General features: G+C 39.6%; 2 protein-coding genes across 3 annotated transcripts; one reads left to right on the plus strand and one right to left on the minus strand.

Annotated features, from left to right (window-relative positions):
* The first annotated feature begins 6075 nt into the window (after positions 1 to 6075).
* On the plus strand, positions 6076 to 11097 carry LOC131318037 (pentatricopeptide repeat-containing protein At1g63330-like). Of its 2 annotated transcripts, none has more exons than XM_058347822.1 (2): positions 6076 to 8217; positions 10343 to 10768. In XM_058347822.1, the coding sequence occupies exon 1, from the start codon at positions 6210 to 6212 to the stop codon at positions 8085 to 8087; it is 1878 nt and encodes a 625-aa protein (XP_058203805.1). In that variant the 5' UTR covers positions 6076 to 6209; the 3' UTR covers positions 8088 to 8217; positions 10343 to 10768. The 2 variants fall into 2 exon arrangements, 1 of the variants encoding a protein (XP_058203805.1); XR_009197479.1 differs by lacking the exon at positions 6076 to 8217 and adding an exon at positions 9643 to 10195 and having other exon boundaries at positions 10343 to 11097.
* A 1431-nt stretch (positions 11098 to 12528) lies between these two features.
* Positions 12529 to 17934, minus strand: LOC131318041 (vesicle-associated membrane protein 722-like). The gene is made up of 5 exons (XM_058347826.1): positions 17473 to 17934; positions 14224 to 14365; positions 14015 to 14135; positions 13487 to 13549; positions 12529 to 12921 (listed from the first exon to the last, which is right to left on the minus strand). The coding sequence occupies exons 1-5, from the start codon at positions 17660 to 17662 to the stop codon at positions 12775 to 12777; spliced, it is 663 nt and encodes a 220-aa protein (XP_058203809.1). The 5' UTR covers positions 17663 to 17934; the 3' UTR covers positions 12529 to 12774.
* Between the last annotated feature and the right edge of the window lie 1027 nt (positions 17935 to 18961).

Below are 18961 nucleotides of genomic sequence, written 5' to 3' on the forward strand. Positions count from 1 at the left end.
CCTTTTTGTGGCATGGTAGACTAGGTCATGTTAATTATAATTCATTGCGTAAATTAATTAACATGGACCATATTCCAGCTTTTCAAATTAATAACAAACACAGATGTGAAACATGTGTTGAGGCAAAAATGCCAAGATCTTCTTTCAAACCAGTAGAGAGAAGCACAACACCATTAGACCTAATCCACACAGATGTGTGTGATTTGAAATATGTCCAACCATGGGCCGGTAATAAGTACTTTATTACTTTTATTGACGATAGCACTAAGTTTTGCTATGTGTACTTGCTGAAAAGCAAGGATGAAGCCCTGGACAAGTTTGTTCTTTACAAGAATGAAGTTGAAACTCAACTTAATAGAAAGATTAAAATGTTGAGAAGTGATCGAGGTGGTGAGTATGAATCACCGTATGGTGGATTCTGTGCCCAACACGGAATCATTTACCAAACCACTGCACCATACTCACCTCAGTCCAATGGAATTGCTGAACACAAGAATCGGACTTTGAAGGATATGATGAACGCTATGTTGATCAGTTCTGGGTTGCCTCAGAACATGTGGGGAGATGCAATTCTCACTGCTAATTATATCCTTAACAAAATTCCTCGCAAGAAAATGGACAAAACCCCTTATGAATTGTTCAAAGGTAGGAAGCCTACCTACAATTATCTACGAATGTGGGGGTGCCTTGCAAAGGTGGCCGTACCTCTTCCGAAGAAGGAAAAGATAGGCCCGAAAACCGTGGATTGTGTGTTCATCGGTTATGCAGAAGGCAGTAGTGCATATCGGTTTCTTGTTTATGAATCAAACATATCCGATATTCACAAGAATACTCTCATGGAATCTAGGAATGCGACATTCTTTGAGCACATATTTCCTTATAGATCCATTGGAGAGTCAAGTTCGACAAAGCGGACTTTGAGAACTACTGGTGAGAGTAGTTGTGACCAAGAAGAAGAAGTTGATTTTGAGCCAAGACGTAGCAAGAGGGCTAGAACTTCTACTTCTTTTGGTCCAGACTTTCTAACTTATCTTTTAGAAAGCGAGCCTCGGACATTCAAAGAAGCGGTTAGCTCTCCTGAAGGTCCTTTATGGAAAGAGGCTATCAAAAGTGAGATTGACTCCATTCTGCAAAATCATACTTGGGAACTGGTGGATCTACCACCAGGCAGTAAGCCCTTGGGCTACAAATGGATTTTCAAGAGAAAAATGAAGGCGGATGGGTCAATAGATAAGTACAAAGCTAGGCTTGTTATCAAATGATATAGACAAAAGGAAGGCCTAGATTACTTTGATACTTACTCACCTGTGTCCAGGATAACGTCCATCCGGATGATCATTGCGATCGCTGCATTGTGAAATCTTGAGATACATCAGATGAATGTCAAGACAACCTTTTTGAATGGTGACTTAGATGAGGAAATCTACATGGAACAACCTGAGGGTTTTTCTACACCAGGACAAGAGGGAAAGGTCTGTAAACTTGTTAGATCTCTGTATGGTCTAAAGCAAGCACCAAAACAATGGCATGAAAAATTTGACAATGCTATGTTGTTAAGTGGTTTCAAAATCAACGAATGTGACAAGTGTGTATATGTCAAAGACACAGCCGATGGCTACGTGATTTTATGTCTATATGTTGATGACATGCTCGTTGTAGGTAGTAATGATAAGATGATCACGTCTACCAAGAACATGCTAAATTCTAAATTCGACATGAAAGATATGGGCCTTGCAGATGTAATCCAGGGGGTCAAGATCACCAGAACATCTGATGGACTTGCCTTGTCTTAGTCTCATTACGTTGATAAGATTCTTGAGAGGTTTGACAAGTCTGGTACAGAGATAGCACGTACCCCTGTGGATTTAAGCCTCCATTTATCCAAGAATGTGGGGGAAGGTGTGTCTCAATTGGAGTATTCTCGGATAATCGGGAGTCTCATGTACTTAATGAGTTGTGCAAGGCCTGATATAGCATACTCGGTGAGTCGATTGAGTAGATACACGAGTAATCCAGGGTTTGATCACTGGAAGGCGATAGTTAGAGTGCTTCGCTATTTGAGATATACTCGTGATCTGGGATTGCACTATTTCAAATATCCAGCAGTACTAGAAGGGTACACTGACGCAAATTGGATATCAGACATGAAAGACTCAAAATCCACGAGTGGATATGTCTTTACACTTGGTGGTGCAGCAATCTCTTGGAAATCTTCGAAACAGACGTGCATTGCACGTTCAACAATGGAATCAGAATTCATTGCTTTAGATAAAGCAACTGAAGAGGCAGAATGGCTACGCCATTTTGTAGAGGATATTTCAAGATGGCCAAAACCTATGCCTGCAGTATGCATTCATTGCGATAGTCAAGCGGCTATTGGAAGGGCACGGAGTACCATGTATAATGGTAAGTTTAGGCATATACGACGTAGACATAATACCATTAAGCAAATGCTCTCTAGTGGAATTGTCATTCTTGACTATGTGAGGTCAAAGGACAATATTGCGGATTCGTTAACCAAAGGGTTAAACCGAGAGCTGGTAAATAATGCATCAAGGGGAATGGGGCTAACGCCTATTACGCTCAAGTTACCGTGAAGGAAAACCTATCCTAGCTGACTGGAGATCCCAAGATCTAGATTCAATGGGACAACCTACTTGCGAGTAACAGAGAATGATCACTGAGGAGATATGCTCTCCTACCCATTCCTATGGTATGAATAGTGATACCTGCAAATGGAAATAGGTTAAGCATTGGCTTTTAATGACTCTTATGCACTGGAATGCTAGGCAGGGTATAGCAGGATACCCTTTATAAGAAAGTCACCTATGTGAGTATGAAGTGGGGCCGCTTCTATGAGAATTTGGAAGGCAAAATTCTCGAGAGAATACTTGCAGAACCAGGAAGGGGTGTCATGGCCAAAATGAACCCAATAGTGAGAATTAAACTGCGTTAGGAGAAGCTCCTGTGTGAAGTCTATTGACTCGGTTTACACCAACAGCAGAACAGTTCAAGACAGCACGTTCACTGGTCAGCCAATAAATCCGATGGGCTTTTACGAGGGAAGGTTCAAGGCCAAAAGCTACCTATCCTATGCAAGAATTATCCGTTGTGCTCTCTCTCCATCGTCTGCATTAGGTCTGGTCCCAAGTCCATTCATGTGGAGGACTGTTGGAAATTTGAATGGATTGGGGGGCCTTTACTTTCCCATATTCATGGTGGGGGTTACCTCTATTCATTGTGGGGGGTTTTTCCCCCATTCATTCTGCCATTTACTCCACGTATTGAAGGCTGACAGAATTATTAGGGTCAAGCTCTGCCTATAAAAGGAGCATTTCACAGCGTAGTTCTACACCAATTCACCCAAGAATACACTAGCATTCTGATATAGTGTGAGAGAGAGACAGACGCTGAGTTAGTTCGCCAAGACGTTCTTCTGTGGTGTTTCGACGTTCGTGGTTCGAGTCGGATCAATCCTGGGAGACAGACGCCGAGTAACCTCAACACCCTCCGGTAGGCGGTGAATCTTTTTTAAGGACACCGTGTGCAACACGGGTTTCGGTTCACAAATCCATATTCAGTATTTCGGTTCTCATTTCGGTTTTGTAATTTCATTATATTGTAATTCAGTTCTTGTGTAAATGTAATAGAATTTGTATTCTGGATTCCCGATTGAAACTTTTGGATAACAGTTTTATCCAAAAAAAAAGGGCCAAAATATAAAAAAGAGAACAATACTAAGAGTATCCTAGGAACGTTTGTCCAGAAACACAACGTCGAACGTAATATGGTCTTCCACAAACACAACTCTCATTAGGGTTATCGACGGTTCGATTTTGGGCGGATCGGTTCGGTTCCCATCCGTAATATGTTGTTTTCTCCATTCGCATCCATCCGTGAGTGTTTCATGGTTTAATCGATTTGGTTTGCTGGTTAGATGGTTCGGCTTGGTCGGATTAGGCGGATGAGAAGCCATGGTCTGGAAACAAAAACAGAGAATAAAAAAGTTTAAAAAAACAATCTCATCGCTTAAGATATGAAGTCCTGGCGCCTGAGAAGAAGATTGAAATAGATACCTCAGAACCGACAATACTGAAGCTCAGCCACGTATTTCATCGGGTATTCCTCCGAGAAATAGATCGTGAACAAAAATAACACCTAGTCACCTACATATGAATTGGTGGAGGCAACGGTTGTGTAGCGGCAACATGTGGTGGGGCTCGTGGGGGCAAGCGATAGAAATTTGAAATGAAGAGGTGCATAGAAGAGAGAGAATCCTACTTTGGGTTTGTGTGTGTGTGTTTAAAGGGTTCACTCTACCTTTCCCTAGTCAGCAATTGCCTAGGTGAGTTTGGTAGGTGAAATTACCCTTCCTAAAAAAAAAACTTTTAAATGGAAAGATTGCTACTAAATAATAAGCCGGTGGTCCATTGCCATGCAAAATGTGTACTACATAAAGAACACCTGCCATTTGACCATAAAAAATCAATTAACCTTTATGTATCCTACTTCTCCTTCTCTGGAATCCTACGGCGAAATGGGGAAAATAGATTTGTAAAAATCGGGACCGTGCTTCATATTTTACTTCACCGTGAGAGAGATTGACCTTAGAGTGCAAAAGCCTTAAACACATCTCCTACAAATGTGTGAGAGAGAGAGAGAGAGAGAGAGAGAGAGAGAGAGAGAGGGGTTTGATTTTGAATTTTGAAAGCAGACAATCCCTAATTTATGAAAAATATACTGATCAGCTCCCTTGTTATACATATGAACCACGAAAAGAAGAATTATGCCAACAATCCCTAATTTATGCACCAATTATGTGAGAAATGAGAACGGATGCCAATAGAATAAAAACAAAGGTATACATAAGAGAAATTGAGAAAATCCTACGAAAGTGTTGTAGAACGTTGAATACGTTTTGGAAAGCATCCAAAATAGTTACACATTACAACAGGAGCAATAAGAGCGCGAAGAGGAACATTCGCTGGCAGAAAATGAAAGAAAAGAAATCATATTTGCATCGCAAGCCGTGAACCAAAAATTAGCCCAAAATTTTATTTATATGCATATATAGACTGGTAAATACACTAACTCAATATGCCACATGAAGAGCCATTAAAAGGAGTCAACAGTTCAATATGTTCAGTAAACCAACTATGGCCAGCCTAGTTGGGCCTCTTGTACGCTCTCCAGTCAAATCTTGCCAAAGACAATAATACTAAGTGATTATCAACTGTCTCCCGTATATGTTATCAGTTCATTCCTACCCCATATGACGATATTCTTCAATTGTTCCATATTGGGTTTGCTTTAGGGAATGTTTCCACTAAAGTAATAGTCTAAATAGCCCTAGTTTTTACGGATTTTGAGACATGTGATCGTTCCCCTCATATACATAAACTAAAATGCTATTTAGCAAAAACAATTTCAACTTGAAGCGAAAAAAGTATAACAGAAATGCACCCTTAGTTGTTGTGGATCTCACCTGATTGATGTAGTGTACTGCCATTGTAACACGTTCATATAATTGTTCAATCGCTCGTCGTGAATATTGTGCGTCGGTATGTCACATTTTCAATAAATTACCCAAAACCCCAAAAAACTATAACCCTTTTCAAACAAATAAAAAAAAACCTAAAATCACTACAGGGAAAAAAAGGAAAATTACTCCGTAAATGCATAGTAGTGAATAAAACCTGGGTAAATTCAGGTTCCCCGGCCAAAGATGCAGGAGACACGTTAATTTGTTACATCTCAGCCACACCCCTCTCTTGTACATGTGAGGTGTGATTGGGGTGTGACACGTTGATGTTTCGTGTGTGTGGACTCCACCCTTGTTATGAATGTGAATATGCATGTGGATGTGTAAATGGATGTGATGAGTGTGTAAATGGATGTGATGGTAGAACCACTCTCGGTAGAAGAAGATGGGACGCTTAGTGGATTGGCAGGCGACGTCGATGAGTAGGGTATGAGAGAGAATAGATAAATAGATATGTAAAAAAAAAGAAAAAAAAGAGGGATTGTAAATTAACTCACATCGTTGTCGTCAATGACGTTATGTGGACTGGATGAAGTCATCAGCGGCTCGGCGGTGTTGGAATTTGGATGACGGAGAGGTCATTTTTTTTTATTTTTTGGTCTGGTTTGGATCAATCAAACGATAGAGGCTTCTTGTTGCGGAAAAAAGAAACCTCTTTTCAATCAAGATGAGAACAAGAAGAATCGCTGGTGTTGCTTTGATTTTCAGTCCAACAACGACAGCACGTAACTATGGAAAAGGTAACCCGTTTGTCCATCATCATATGCTCTTGTTTCATACTACTCAATTTTCAACGAACCCTAATCCCACTGATGACATTGCAATCACGAACCGGAAGCAACTGCAGAAGTTGTTGCTGGAGAAATCTAAAACGGGTTTTCACAAGCTCGACCATGCTCTTTGTTTGTTCCGTCAAATGGCCCGATTTCGACCTCTGCCTTCAGTGATCCATTTTAATCAGCTGTTAACTGCTGTTGCCAAGATGAAGGAATATTCATCCGTCTTTTCTCTGTTTAAAGAAATCCACGAGTTGGGCATTCCAATTGACGAATATACACTGAATATTTTGATCAATTGTTGTTGCCGCTTGAATCGATTGGATTTTGGATTTGCTATCTTGGGTATCTTCTTCAAATGCGGTTATACTCCAAATGTGGCTACCTTCACCACTCTGATAAACGGGTATGTTTTAGAAGTTAAGACTTCTGAGGCTGTGAATTTGTTCAGAAGGTTGATAAAATATGGAGACATCGAACCTGATGAAATCACCTATGGGACGATCATAAAGGGGCTTTGTAAAGTAGGAGACACTACAATGGCTATATGTTTGCTGAGGAGTATGCAGAAATGGAAATATAGGCTCACTGTTGTGATGTATAACACAATCATCGACAACCTTAGTAAGGACGGGAATTTCGATGATGCTTTCCGGCTCTTATCGGAGATGAGAGGCTATGATATTATGCCTAATGTGGTGACCTACAACTCTTTCGTTGATGGCTTATGCAAATCAGGTCGAGGGAAGGATGTCGCAAATATATTGAGTGACATGACGGAGCAAAACATTTTCCCTGATGTTGTGACCTTCAATATGTTGATAGATGCACTTTGCAAGGAGGGAAGGACTGAAGAAGCGGAGGGCATACTCCAGATCATGATTCGAAGAGGTGTGAAACCCAATGTTGTCACTTATAATGCACTGATGGACGGATATTGTTTGCAAGGCCAAATAAAGAAAGCAAAAGAAGTGTTGAACTCCCTAGTTGATAAGGGCCTTGAGCCTGATATCCGTAGCTATAATATTCTAATCAATGGTTTCTGCAATAAGATGAATATAGACAAGGCCATGGATCTCTTCAGAGAAATGCCTCGTAAAGGGTTAAAACCTGCTACTGGTACTTACAACACTTTGTTAAAGGGGCTGTTACACGCAGGGAGATGTGATGCAGCAGATCATATATTTCATGAGATGATGTGTAGCGGTCAAAATCCTGACATTTTAACTTACTCAATCTTGTTAGATGGATTCTTTAAGAACCAAAAAATTGGCAAGGCAGTAGAGGTGTTTTGGTCAATGCAAGATCATGGAATAGTTCCTGATATTGTTATTTATAGTATCATAATTAATGGCATGTGCGAAGCGGGGAAGATTGAAGATGCTCGAAAACTTTTTAGTACCGTTTTAGCCAACGGTTTGAAACCCAATGTTAAGATGTACACTATAATGATTAGTGGACTTTGTAAGATGGCCTTGGTAGATGAAGCTGAGGAGTTACTTTTGCAAATGGAGAAAGACGGCTGTCCACCAAATAATGTTACTTACAATATTGTTGTTCGGGCATTCCTAAAGAAGGGAGACATACATAAGGTTAAGATCCTTCTACAAGAAATAATCAACAGGAAATTCTCACCAGATGCATCTACCATGTCCATATTAGTAGATTTACTTCCGGCTGAGGGTGAGGATAGCGAACTTTTAAAAATGATCCAGAGTCTTGTGCCAAGGGAGGATAGTAAGGCTGTGTCCCAAACTTTAAGTGAATGATTTGAAGTTGTCAGATTATGGATGCTTGTGCAAGTGACATGGAAGGATTTATGAGGTTCTATGTTTTCAACTTTAGGAGCAAGTTTCACCTTGACCATTGACATCTTCCATTGACATTTGTCTTTTGCCGGTAATTTTGCTTGACGTTAAACTATAAGTTAGCTAGGTCAAATTCTTGTTGTGTCGGTTATTCATATAGATGATAAACTATTTTCCACTAGAAGGTCTTTTCTATTGGTAAATCTTATCTTAAGTGGTTAAATAATGATCCTCCCGCTCAAAAAGATACATTCTGAAACATATCACTAATTACATGAAAATCTTTTCAGGTGAAAACACAAATGGCCTGAAATTTACATGTATGGCCACATATGTGTATGAGTAATTAATTACTTCAATATTTTAGTTTTATGTGTCTTTGTGAAAGTTAAAATATTTTATGTGAGGCTTATATTTTGAAAAGGGTTAAATACAGTTTACACCTCCTACTTAACTTAATCCCACATTGGTCTGTCATTGTCCATTACTGGTTGGTCACTTACGCTTGTAAGCGTGCTGTTCCTCAATATTACGCATGTTTGGGGACTGGATTTTCCCATTATGTATTATACATTTATTAGAGCTTGCAGATGTCATATACTGGCAGAAGGCAGATAAGAGTCATAAGAATGTCAGTTTTTCGATGTGCCAAAGGGCCAAAACCTGAATTCAACTTATTCAAATCGGCCCGGAAACTTTTTGGTATAAGTTCTCCAGGTTTCTAATTTGTTTTGGGGTTTTAGTTACTCCTAATCTTGAGGTAGCTTCTGTGAACCTGCTGACAGAACAAAAACTTATACTATTCTCACTTTCTAAAACTTGTTGAGGTACTTTCATGTTGCCTGGGTCAATTGTACAATATGGACTGTTCCTTTCCTTGTATATACATATGGACCCAAATATATTTATTTACCCAAGAAATTGTAGATTATTGACTTCACCCAAGTTACTATGCAAGTCTTGTAGGTCTCATGCATGTCGCCAAATAGTTATAGTTGGTTGCTTTAGGACGGCAATAGCTATGTTCTAAATGGCGCTTGGCGGTAGTAGGGCGGAGACCCACCTCCAAGCGCCAAGCCGCCTAGGCGCCGCCAAGCAATTCGGCAGATTTTTTTATTTTTTATTTTTTTTAACAAACCATTATCCAATCAAACTATATTCCATGTATCCATAATGCAAGTTCAAACTTCAAAGTACAAACCCAAATGAAATTAAGTAGTAGCAACTAGCAAATAAGTTTGATAAGACAATAAGCAGCAGGGCTTCGCTCACCTCCCTCGTATTATTATTTTTATATATATATTTTTAGGCTGCCAAAGGCCTCCAAAGACGCCGACGCCGCCGCCAAGGCCCACCAAGACCGCCAAGGCTGCCTAGGCGGCCGCCAAACACCGCCAAACTCCCTAGGTGCCAAATCAAACGCCAAGGGCTATTGGCGTGGCGGCAGGGTACCTCCAAGCGCCTAGGCGGTGCCTAGGCGGCTTGGGCGGCCGCCATTTAGAACACTGGGGAGTTGAGCTGGTTTTGGGCAAGACTCTCTTTCAATGATTTGGTAAATAGTGCCCCTTTTTCTTTTCTTTTCTTGGCGAGTGCACTTTGTTCAATTGTGATCTATGTGTTAAGGATCCTTTATTTACCCCTCTCTCTCTCTCTCTCTCTCTCTCTCTCTCAAGCAGGCTGTGTCCATACCGTATCTCATTAGCTGTTTAGTTTGGACTAGTCTGCCGTCAATCATTTTTTAGCTTTCTTCACCGACAATAGTCTGTTTCTGATTTTTAGGTTGGTTTATTTTTCTCAATTTCTCACCTGGATTTGCTTAGCAGCTAAAAAGATTGGATTAACATAAAACTCCTGCATTAAAATTTGGTTTGGAACTTGCATTTTGCCTTGCCTTATATTAGGTGGTTGTTGCATTTAGATTGTGGGCTAATATAAGGCAGCATCTTCTATTACGTTCTTCCCAATCCACTTGTTCGTTCTGATTTTATTTGTAATCGGAGGGTGGTCAGATCATCTTTTTCCTGGAACTGCTTTTTCTTCGTTCAATTTTGTGATTTTGCAATGTTTAGGTCAGCCTAGACAGTTTCTGTGAATTACACTGTACAGTAGTTCAATCTGACCCTTCTATTCATCTTTCTCAAACGTGGAAGAATTCTACATTTCTACTTCAATCGGATATACTGACGTTGTTTGAACTGTTTTGTTATTGTTACTAGTGTTGTTTGGAGTTAGCAAAAACAATCAACAAAACTGAAGGTCTAAGAGCAAGTCCACGCGCTTGCTTTATCAGCTGCCAAGGCCATAATCTGACAGGTACTTTGGCAAAATCTATATCCACCAGTGGGCCAAATTGCTGCCAACAAATGACAAAGTCAATCTTTAGTGCCGAATTTGGCACTGATTCTCATAGGGAAATGAAATGGGTTTTGCTACAATCATGCTCTCTGTACCTTGTAATGTAGAATTTGTGGTGTTGCATAGTCAGAATCATACATAATCGATTATAAATTCTTCAGTTCAGTTAAGGCCGTCCCCAATTCTCTTTTTCATCTCCAATAGATTCATTCCTTTTCTGTTTGTGAGGTTCATGAGGCTGTAAGAGTCGGCTAATATTCTAAATGTGGAAGATTCTTCTTCTTCTTTTTTTAAAGAGAAGTCAGCTGTGTGTATAATGCGAAGCAAAACAAAAGGGGATCAAGCTTGGCTCAGCAGTTCACGGGACCCTAGGATTTCTGAATACAAAGAGGTAGAGGGAGAGATATATATATTGTACTATAATTTAAATGCAATCAAAATACAATCATTCCTCTGGAAAGAATGATATTATTAGGATTTTGTTTATGATTTTTCGTGATTACGGTTTGATTGTATTGTAATTAATATTATTTCATTCCCATAATTAGGCTCTCTCCCCTTGTATATATAAAGGACTCATGTATAGTTTCAGTGTCAAATTGAATACACATTTTCTCCCTTCTCTGTTTCATTCTATTATGGTATTAGGGACACCAGCCTGGGTACTTTCAGACTTTTGTCTCTGTCATCTTCTCCTAAACATTAGCTTTCTTTTCGTTGAACCTGTAAGGGCACTCAACCATCTGCTCAATGGGCCAACATTGGGAAAGGCCTGTTTCCGCCGATTCGGAAACGGTTGTCGGTCCCTCGATGACACTTCCCTGCTTGAAGCCCTCAAGAACCTCGATGAACCGCTTCCTTGATGACACTTCCCTGCTCAAATCCCTCCACCCGGGTGAAATGGACATTGTTCTTACGTTTGGAGAGGCATGGTTCCGTAAATTTGAGGACGGTTGTCGGTACCTTGATGGCCCTAATGACAAGAACTGCCATCGATGGAACGGTTCTTTGTCGCTAGGGTCATCAAGGTACCGACAACCGTTTTCAAATTTGCGGAAACATGATCTCCAAACGTAAGAACAATGTCTGTTTTGCCCGGGAGGAGGTCTTTGAGCAGGGAAGTGTCATCGATGAAGCGGTCCTTGCGCTGGGTCATCAAGGGCTTTGAGCAGGGATTGCCATCAAGGTATGGACAACCGTCTTCAAGGGCCCAACATTGGGAGAGGCACATCGCATGAGGGGCCTCACATGAGAGGATCCATATTGGTGAATTTTATTGGTTTACTTTGCCAAGAAGTTTAAATTTTTTTTGATATTTTAAGCAATGGCTAAAGTAAATTTATACAGGAAAAGGAAAAGATTTAAGTGAAAAGGCTTACTTTCTTTTTAACTTTTACGTCATTCTTTTCCTGTTGATGGTATTCTCTTTATAAGTTGATGATCTAAGAACCACCTTGAAGAAGTTATGACATGGAATATAACGAGATGATCAATCACAGAAAAACCGCCCGGTGATTTTTGCAACAGAGAGTTGTTGGGAGAAGTAAATATTCTCCCGACAATAACGATCTCTCCCGGTGCACTTGCAGCTACACTAGTGTTTTTGTAACTAAAACAAGGTTTAAATTCAAGTCTGCATTGGAAAAGAGGGAACACATACTTCCATGGGATGGTGTGTACTGTTTGTCTGTATTAGGTGTGATGTACCAAAGTAAATGTCTTTCTTTTTATAGGCGTAAGGCGGAGTGGCTTGCATCATAGCTTACATCACTGAATAATATTGCATATAATTGGTTCACCTGCCATGCTACTGTACCTACAGACTTAAAGTCCACACTTAAACCTATATACATACGACAATACAAGAGGTACCATAGTTGCAGGACTACGATACTTCAATACAAACGTACATACAACTCACCCCTTCTTAAAAGGAAAGACATTTACTTTAGTACATCACACCTAATACAGACAAACAGTACACACCAATTATATGTACGTAATAGATCCGTGCTAGAAATTACATATAGAAGAAAGCACTAGATAATGACTGCTAAAACTTAAGTACCAAAATAAAAGGTCATCAATGTTGGTATCATCAATAGTAATCCTCCATTACATGCTAAACAAATGTGCCATGATATATACAAAGCAAAGCCTCGTGCACAGAGATTTTCCTTCATCAATATACGAAATCCAGCAATATATCCCATATACAATCTAACTCCAATTATGAGCCCTAGAAAAGGCTGGCCGAAAGAGGTGTAACGATGATGAGAATCAAGTCAACAAATCAAGTACATTTGAAGCCTCCGCACAGAGACATAACGAGGATGAGAATCAGCGCGATTATGATGCCCAAAACAATCAATTTTATCTTCATATTCTGGAGCCACATCTTCCTCTTTATCTGAGTGCCCTGTTGCCTAAAGTCTTGTGCCTGAAATGCAATCAGCAGAAGAGTAATTATTTTTATTAATCCATCTTGGGATCAATCGATCAAGACATAAATACACATAAGAGTATCAATTATCATATGCCTTCTACCGCAAATGCAGTTTGGAATTGAAACAAAAGAAGAGGAATGGGAACTTGAGAGGCGCGGGTAGAAGGGAAGGAAAAATGGAGAACGTGTGTTCAATCGCATTAACATTTTGGTGGTTAATAGTACAGTTAATTTACCACAAGCAACTGAAAACTGGGGCTGGGGGCAGCAGGTAGAGTTGGTATGTTCAGTGTTTGGTGCAAATTATCGGACTACAGAATAAAAAGCTTTTCTGAATGATACGGAAGTGATGGTTAGGAAGTCAATTTGAATACACCAACAAAATGATGACTACATCATTGAACGTTACTAGAAACACCTCCACAGTTGCATCAGCCCTTGATAAAAAGCACAATAAAATTCACAAAATGCAACTCAAGAGAACAACAACTGATAGCAATTCGAATAGGTAAAGATCCTTAACAGTCAACCACAAGATATACAATTCGCTAGGACTGACCTGAGAACGAAGGTTCTCCGTTTTATCTACCAGCAACTCAATCTTCTCTCCACGGTCAAGAACCTGCACAACACACAAATTTAATTTAGACAAATTAAACATTTCAGTCGTTTCGCATTTATATTACAACCTTCATAGCTAAGAAACTTAGATATAGATGTATTTGTAAGTTGTAACAATGTAGTCCTCACTCCTTAACTGGAAAGTATAGATTGAATTGTCGACTTAAGTTCACAACTCGCTCACTTTTCACAAAGTTTCAAAAGTTAACTAAGTTGGATAGTAATTCCACATTTTAATATTTTGATGAAAAACTTTAGATCAGTCTAGTTCTAGTACTAGATGCAGTTACAAGCTCATATGTGGTCTAACTATTAATACAGTATAAAATACCATAATGCAGCTATATAGAATGTCTGCAAGAAAAAGCATTACTAAAGGTAGTAAATATACTCTTGATCTAGAAAGGTGGCCCCTATGCCTCATAAATTTGTATTTCAGAGAAAACCCCGAGCAAAGCCTTCTTACCTTCTCAATGTTTTCCATCATCACTCCCTTGACTTCGGAAACCTGAGCCTTCACCTTTGCAAGCTTGCTTATCTCCTCTGGATGATCCACACAGTAATGCATGTGCTCCTTTAATTTGGACCTTATAGTTGTAAAACAAAACAACAAAAAAGTCTAAGTACTCTAAAGAGAGGCAGACAAAACATCTCAAGAAAGACAAGAAAAGATACCCAAACTCCTTGTTCAGGCTCTTGGCAACAGCAGTTGCAGCTTTCCCTCCACCATATCTCTTGTTGAAATCATCCTTAACACGGTCCAGAAAGGCAATTGGAATTTGTCTGCCAGCAGACTCGACCGCCACAACACAGTAGGCTGCAAAAGCCAAAGTTCAAGAAATATCAATGAGTCTAAATAATTTGCCCAAATGATATAAAACCATTTTCTCTTGATTGCTCAACTAAAAGTCTGATCAGATCTGACAACTTCATCATCAAGAAAGCATCAAGAAGTTTGCAGCATATAAAAGACGTAGAAACAATTGCGCAGTTGACCTAAAATGACTATACCATATGATACCAAGTTTGCAACTGATAGACTTAATTCCCTGCAGATTAGCGCTACCACCTGCCCCTTTGTCTTCTCCCTCAGGGATAGTAACACCTTTCTTTTGGTGAGTTACCAGGAGATATGTTGATGCAGGACAGTGAGAGATTAGAGAGGAGAGAGAAAACACACAAGGGCTCCCTAACTTCACACAACTCTTATTTTCATTAATCCAAGTCTGATGATTACAACCTTAATTATCTTATTTATAGACTAACAAACTAAATAAAAGATGAACTCAACCTAGCAACAAATTGATAAAATCCCATCTCTATCTTCAAGCTAAACAAATCTTATCCTAAAATAAATAACTCCCATAAACTAAATAACTTGTCTACCAAGCACAATTATTGGACCAAAAAGATTTATTCCCACGTGACTTGACACGCAGCTTCCAAAGAGGATTCTTCCGCTCCAACCAATCAAGGGTTGCGCCATCATATGTTGAATCGCGAAAGTATCCAAAATGTGTTTTAAGTTTCTTATCGTTGATCAATTCAAGAAAGATGTTAACATAGAATACCTTACTCCTAGGGACTAATCAGTATAGTCAGTGCAGTCATTGCAAATTAACAGAGGATACAACTTCATAGATTCATTTAGAACATTTCGCGGAATTGCACATCCACGAAGAAAATATGATGGAAACATGCAACTTCTAAAAGAATCTTACCTGAGGTGCAATGCTCAAAGTAACCTCAAACAACTGGTGTCCGGAAGGACCAGAACAATGGAGCAGACATTTGAGCAAGTCGGCTCAATAACAAAGTTTAGCTGTGCAAAGCTCAAGTCCAAATTATATGCCTTACAAACCTCTTTAGTTTGTGACCCGCGAGAACATCATCCAATAAGTACCCAAAGCTAACCCAAGGCATCCACACATGACTTGGTCTCATAATTCATTAGGCAATTTCCACATTGACAACAACATTGGTCTGTCAGCATAAAATGTTCGAACTATTTGCTTTCCTCTACTTCATGGAGCTTTGGGTATCCAACCTCAGCCCACTTAATATAATCATAAAGCTAACAATGAGATCTACAGGGGCCTTCATAGGTTAAGATGACAGTATTGATGAAACAACAACAAAACCAACAATGAACCTCTACCCCAACACCCCCTTACCAAAGAAAGGACAATCTACCAGTCACATAATTGTACTCCCAGAATAAGACGTCCTAGCAGCTTTTTATCGGATTGGATTGCAGTGCACAATGAATTGGGATTCCTATTAGTCCAGGTGATTTTGGGCCTCGTGATCATTTATGATCAAGAGGATGAGATTCAAGGGACCTGTTTGAAGTTGTTGCAAGGTGGAACCATGTAGAAACAAAAAAATTCACAAAAAAAAGGGGGCGTGCTGGTTGCGCCTTTTCTTTGGTATACCATGAGAAAATCTTTTTCAAATAATTTTCTCCAATCCAAGTCAACTAATGCCATTCCTATCTAGGCCTGATCTAAGACTATGCATTTTACATCTCATTTAAACTGACAAAAGAACAACCCTTCCATCCACAAACCATTTTTGAGAAACTTTCTTACCCGCAACATCCCTAATCCCAACCAAATGTGTGTATCGTAAAAGTAACAACATTCAACAATCAATATAATATTTTGTCTATTCTTAACTTAGTTCCCTTTACATTCAAGTCATTTTACTTTTCCTCATCATTTTGATGTAGAAAGCTGGAAAAGCCAGAAGCCCAGAACATATACCAATATGCAACAACAAAGCTGAAAACTTCCAATGTTCTTTCCCTTGCATTGTTTTTTATTGCCTTATTGGATATCTTTCAATTGAATCTTTTTTTTCAGGCAGGCCCTTTGGTAGTTGATAGGGAGAGAACATAATGGGTTGTGATTTCTCACCAAATCTCACCAAACTGGTGAGATATAAAAAATAAAAAAAAAACACCCCATCTTCTTGCTTCATTTCCCATCCTTCCTCACCAATTTTCACCTATTTTATTTACCCAAACAAGTGACAGCATTCTCCATTCTTTCTGTTCCCATCCATTCTCACAATCCAAAGATCCATAAATATTTCTCCCATAATATCTATTACTCTTTCCGTCCCATAAAGTTGATCCCCCACGAAACTACGTGCAATTTCGAACTTAAAAACAATAATGTATTTACTAAAATAATATTTCAATTTTTTTGCACCGTTCACTAGATCTCATCGAGATCTATAAAACAAGACCATATTGCAAAAAAATTATCCCGGTAAGTACATTATTTTTAAGCTCAAAAATTGCCCTTTATAGTGTGAACGTCATTTTTTAGGCTTTCTTCCCCAAATTACCCCTTTGACCACCTGGAGAAACTGCCGAGAGGGAAAAAACTGCCATCCCAAATTTCTTCTCTCCTCTTTTCACCCAAATTTTAATACACATTAATCCCAATTCAAAATCTTCCTCTTTTCATCTTTCGCCTAATACCATTCGCACACACGGTGTCATATAATGAAAACAGTAGACTAAGCACCAAGGTTCTGAATACCGTACCGGCTAAAGTACCTGTTTTCCTGCTTGTACGGTACGTGTACCGGTACGGATGAGATACCGGGTACGGAGTACCGTTTCGGATTTATCGCTATTAATGGTATTGATTGGTACCGTCCGGTATCAGAAGAAAAAAATATAATTTTTATGTAGTCCGGTATTGATTGGTACCATCCGGTATGGACAAGTACAAGCCGGTATTTGAGCAGGACGAAATTAAAGGTGGAGGAACCCGGATTTGGTCGATACCGGTACGTACTAGCCGGTATGGTACGGGATTTTCAAAACCTTGCTAAGCACCAAATGTTTCCGAATCACGAAACCGACCCATGTAAAAACGACGAAAATGAAAAAAAGTTTTAATTACGTACTGAAACCGTTTTCGACGAGGTAGTTGAAGGTGTGGCCATCGCAGTTGTAGGTGAAGCGGTTGTTGGTGGCCGGAAGCTTCTGGAGGCATTGCGACGCGATGCTCGTGAAATTCCCCGTGAACTCCGTGTACTCGGCGAGGATCACCGTTCCTCGCGCGACGAAGCTGTAGATCAGCGATTGTTGGCCCATTTTCCTAACCTTTTTTTTTTCCCTTCAGGGGAAAAAGAAAACCTGATAACCTAAACGTTGAAGAATGCAGAGAGAGAGAGAGAGAGAGAGAGAGAGAGAGAAGCGAGGGTATCGGAGGGAGATGAGCTGGATTTGCGGTGTGTATATTTGGGGGAAGGAAACGATGGGCGAGAGAGAGACAGAGAGAGAGAGAGAGAGGAGAGGAGAGTAATGGAAGGATCTAAATTTGGGTTACAGTCAAAATATAGCCGAAGAATTGGAAGTTTGAAAATTATGCGATGTATACTCCGTCGTCTCTGAATAAATGTTGGATGCGCAAATTTAGACTTTTACGGTAAAAAGATGTATTTTTCCGTAAAATGAATCAATTTTTTTCACAAATCAATACATATCAATGAGATCTGTCAAGTCGTAAATTTTTTAAACGAAAATAATACTTCTTTCTAAAGACCGGAGTTTTCGCGCCGAAGATTTATTTAAGGACGGGAAGTATGAATTTATACTGTTTTTGTTTTTTAATCGGTGAGTTTTATAAATAAAGATCTACAAACACAACTGCGTCAAGAATCGTTTGATGCATGTGACTATGTGAGACTATGTGCATCAAAACCACTACGAACACAATTTTGTGTATGGAATTGTATTTTAAGTTGTGTAGATAGCAATAGCATCGCTCGGAGAAGATTTTCAATGCCGAGCTCGGTGCATCCGGACTGTTCATTTTGGTTTTGGACGACTCGAATTTTGGAGAAAGAAAGAGGAGAAAGAGTGTTGAGGTGAGAGGTGAGAGAGTGTTTCAATTTGAGACAGGCCGAATGTGTTGCTAAGGCACCACGTCGGTCGGGTAACGTGGTACCTATCCAACACCCAAAAATTTCTCCAATCACTCGTTTTTGTATGATGAAGAAATTGTCAGTCAGTCAGTATTCACGCGGCTCTTTTTTGAAGATTTGAAAGTTCAGGGGGTTAGATTTTTCCAATTATAGCAACCTTCCCTTTTGCTGGTGATTGTTTTCTTTTCTTCTAAGGCGTGACAACACACCTCAACTATTTTTGGATGACCAATTTCACCTTCCAATAGATAGGGTCCGTTTGAAGTCGAGACAAGTCTCGTATGAGTTGTCTTCACAAGATTTGACATCACCAAAGAAGAAAATTGGAACTTTGAGACCTAACAAGGGGGAGCAACCCATCAACCCAATTCTCAAGCCTTGACACACACCTAGGCCAAACTCTTTAAGTTTGTTGTTAGTGTTTGTGTTTTTTGATACATTAAGGTGTCCAGATCAACACGCACAC

Source organism: Rhododendron vialii, chromosome 2a (genome assembly GCF_030253575.1).
Source record: "Rhododendron vialii isolate Sample 1 chromosome 2a, ASM3025357v1".
Lineage (NCBI taxonomy): Eukaryota > Viridiplantae > Streptophyta > Magnoliopsida > Ericales > Ericaceae > Rhododendron > Rhododendron vialii.